Below are 2,500 nucleotides of genomic sequence, written 5' to 3'. Positions count from 1 at the left end.
CTCTCTCTCTCTCTCTTCCTCCCTCTCCCCCTCCTCTCTTCTCTCTCTCTTCCCTCCCTCTCCCCCCTCCTCTCTCTTTCTCTCCCTTCCTCTCTCTCCTCCACTATCTCTCTCTCTCTCCCTCTACTCCCCTCCTCTCTCTCTCTCTCTCTCCCCTCCTGTCTCTCTCTTTCTCTCTCCCCTCCTCTCTCTCTCTTCCTCCTCTCTCTTTCTCTCCTCCTCTCACTCTTTCTCGCCTCATTCTCTTACTATTTCTCTCCCCCATCTCTCTCTTTCTCCCCCTATCTCTATTACTTTCTTTCCCCCTTTCTCTCTCTCTCTTTCCCAGCTCTCTCTTTCCCACCCCTCTCTCTCTCTATCCCCTCCCCCTCTCTTTATCTCTCGCCCCCCTTCTCTCTCTCTCTCCCTCTCCCGCCCCCCTCTCTCTCTCTCTTTCATATTATGTATGTATATAGGTGTGTATGCATGTTTGAACAAGGTTTGTATGATCACAGCCTCACTTACATGTTTTTTTCCATTCTCACATTCCATCCTAATGTTTTTGTGTTGTTTTCATCGCACTGATATCACGAGTGTTGTGAAAGTGTGATACAAGTGTTCGGGCAATCTATGATGTCATCAATAACTGTTATTTTCGTTCTTATCTCAGCTCAAATTAGGACCCACAACAGGACAGGATAACAGAATAGCATGACAAGATTCCCAGGAGCCCAAGTGGTGCCTCCGCCCTGAATCCCGAGGGTCAGCGAGGGGCGGCGCGGGAGGCCGGCCCACTCGGCACCTACCTGAGCTGGCGCTGCGGGGACACCAAAGCAAAAGACAAGTGTTTACCTTCTTGGGGCGCGAGGGCTGAGAGTGCGGGGCCGGGACCAGCAGGAGGTCGGTGAGGCCCAGCATGCAGTCGTCGCACGGACACACCGAGCCCTCGCTGCTGCTGCTGACGGAGGCCATGGAGGAGGCCATGGAGGCGCCGCTCTCCATGCTGTCGGTGCGCACGAGGCCGCGCCAGCCCCCGCGCTTGGCAGCCAGGACGGCCTCCAGCAGGGAGTCCCGCCGGCCCAGCGGCTGAGGCTCCCGGGCGTCGCGGGGCTCCAGCTCGTCCAGCATGGAGCCCCGCCGGGAGAGGGCGCTGCGGGAGTCCTTGGAGGCGCGGCGGCTCAGCGGCTCCTTCAGGTCCTCCTCCAGGAGCGAGGAGCGGCGGCTCAGACTGCAGTTTTCAGGGACGGACTCGAGGTACGAGTTCTGGCGAGTGAGTCCGGGACTCATCCAGAAGTCGGACGACTCTTCCTCGAAGGCGGAGTCCGCGCCCTCCACGCAGTCGTCCTCGCCGAACAGGTCCAGGGACGTGTCGTGCAGCTGTCGCGTGAGGCTCTCCACCATGCAGGACTCCTTGTGCAGGCACATGTGGTCCGGCGACTTCCTGAAGGAGTCCATGCTGCTGTCGCCGCCTGCAGCTCTCGCGGGCGCGTGGGCGGGGCTCTGCACCACGCCGGACTGAGCGCTTCTCGGGGCCCTGTGGCAGGGCGGCGGGTGCTCGGAGTGACCGCTTCCACTCACGCCCATGTGGTTGAGCGACCGTTCGCCGCCCGTCATATCCGATCGTGTCCCAGGAACCGCTCTCACATGGCGGGAGCCGCCCTGGTGGCCAGAGCGTTACGCTGCGCGAACGAGTCCCGAGGGAGTCCCGAACGAGTCCCGAACGCGCCTTCGGGCCTCGGGCATATCACTCTTTCAACACTTCACGTGCCCGCCCTGCTCTCGCTCTATCTCAGATCTAGGTAATGAATCTGTTGGCGGGAGAAAAAAAATGAGCAAACAATTAACACAGTCTTCCCTTGCAAAACATCGCCCCCCCCCCACCCGTCACTCCCCCTCCCCCTTAAAGAGTTCAGCAGACAGGAGTGTCGCAAGATCACATGTTCACAGATCGTTCACAGTTTGTTCACATTTACTCCCCTATTCCTCCCACGGCCCTGCAGCAGTCGCACGGGCCAGAGAAATGCGCGTGAGAGAGTACGGCCACGCCATTGGAAAAACACACACGCACGTACGCCGCTGCTAGTAAACAAACACACCGGAAACTCACATCCGCTTGCGACCGTGTCTCTGACGTCATCAGTTTCCTCGCACTTCACCCAAGTCGCAGAAAGTAATGTAAACAAACAAAAAATTGCACAAATCGACAGCACATTTTGACACAGGCATGCCATTCATGTTCGTAAATACTGATCCAACTTTTAGCTTTGGTTCAGTCACAGGTGTATTGTTATTCTCAGTGCTATTATCCATTTACAGCATTTTTACATTCCTCTTCTTTCATTTACGTACAGTCGAATGGCCATTAACGCTAAACGAGGCTATTACGCTGTTAAGCATAAAAATTGTTCACCGTGCCTATTACCCCGAAGAACAATACACGCCACCTTCCTTACCCATTCCGCCCTCTCTCCTACGACGCCGTGGCAGCAGAATACCCCAAATTGCACACTGCAGACGAAAA

At 56.5% G+C, this 2,500-nt stretch overlaps 2 protein-coding genes across 2 annotated transcripts in view; both read right to left on the bottom strand.

Moving 5' to 3' along the window:
- The window catches only part of IP3K2 (Inositol 1,4,5-triphosphate kinase 2), a 342,015-nt gene that overhangs the window by 47,015 nt on the left and 292,500 nt on the right, over nucleotides 1-2,500 (bottom strand). The gene's annotated exons all lie outside the window — the stretch shown is intronic.
- The window catches only part of LOC138866911 (uncharacterized), a 102,267-nt gene that overhangs the window by 41,195 nt on the left and 58,572 nt on the right, over nucleotides 1-2,500 (bottom strand). The window contains exon 2 of the mRNA XM_070141079.1: nucleotides 832-1,787. Within this exon, the coding sequence (XP_069997180.1) occupies nucleotides 832-1,593 (762 nt within the window). The 5' untranslated portion in view covers nucleotides 1,594-1,787. The remainder of the gene's footprint in view (nucleotides 1-831; nucleotides 1,788-2,500) is intronic.

The sequence above is a fragment of the Penaeus vannamei genome, chromosome 3, assembly GCF_042767895.1.
Source record: "Penaeus vannamei isolate JL-2024 chromosome 3, ASM4276789v1, whole genome shotgun sequence".
Taxonomy (NCBI): domain Eukaryota; kingdom Metazoa; phylum Arthropoda; class Malacostraca; order Decapoda; family Penaeidae; genus Penaeus; species Penaeus vannamei.
The sequence above is the reverse complement of the archived record's forward strand: the minus strand, read 5'-3'. Positions and strand labels throughout refer to the sequence as shown.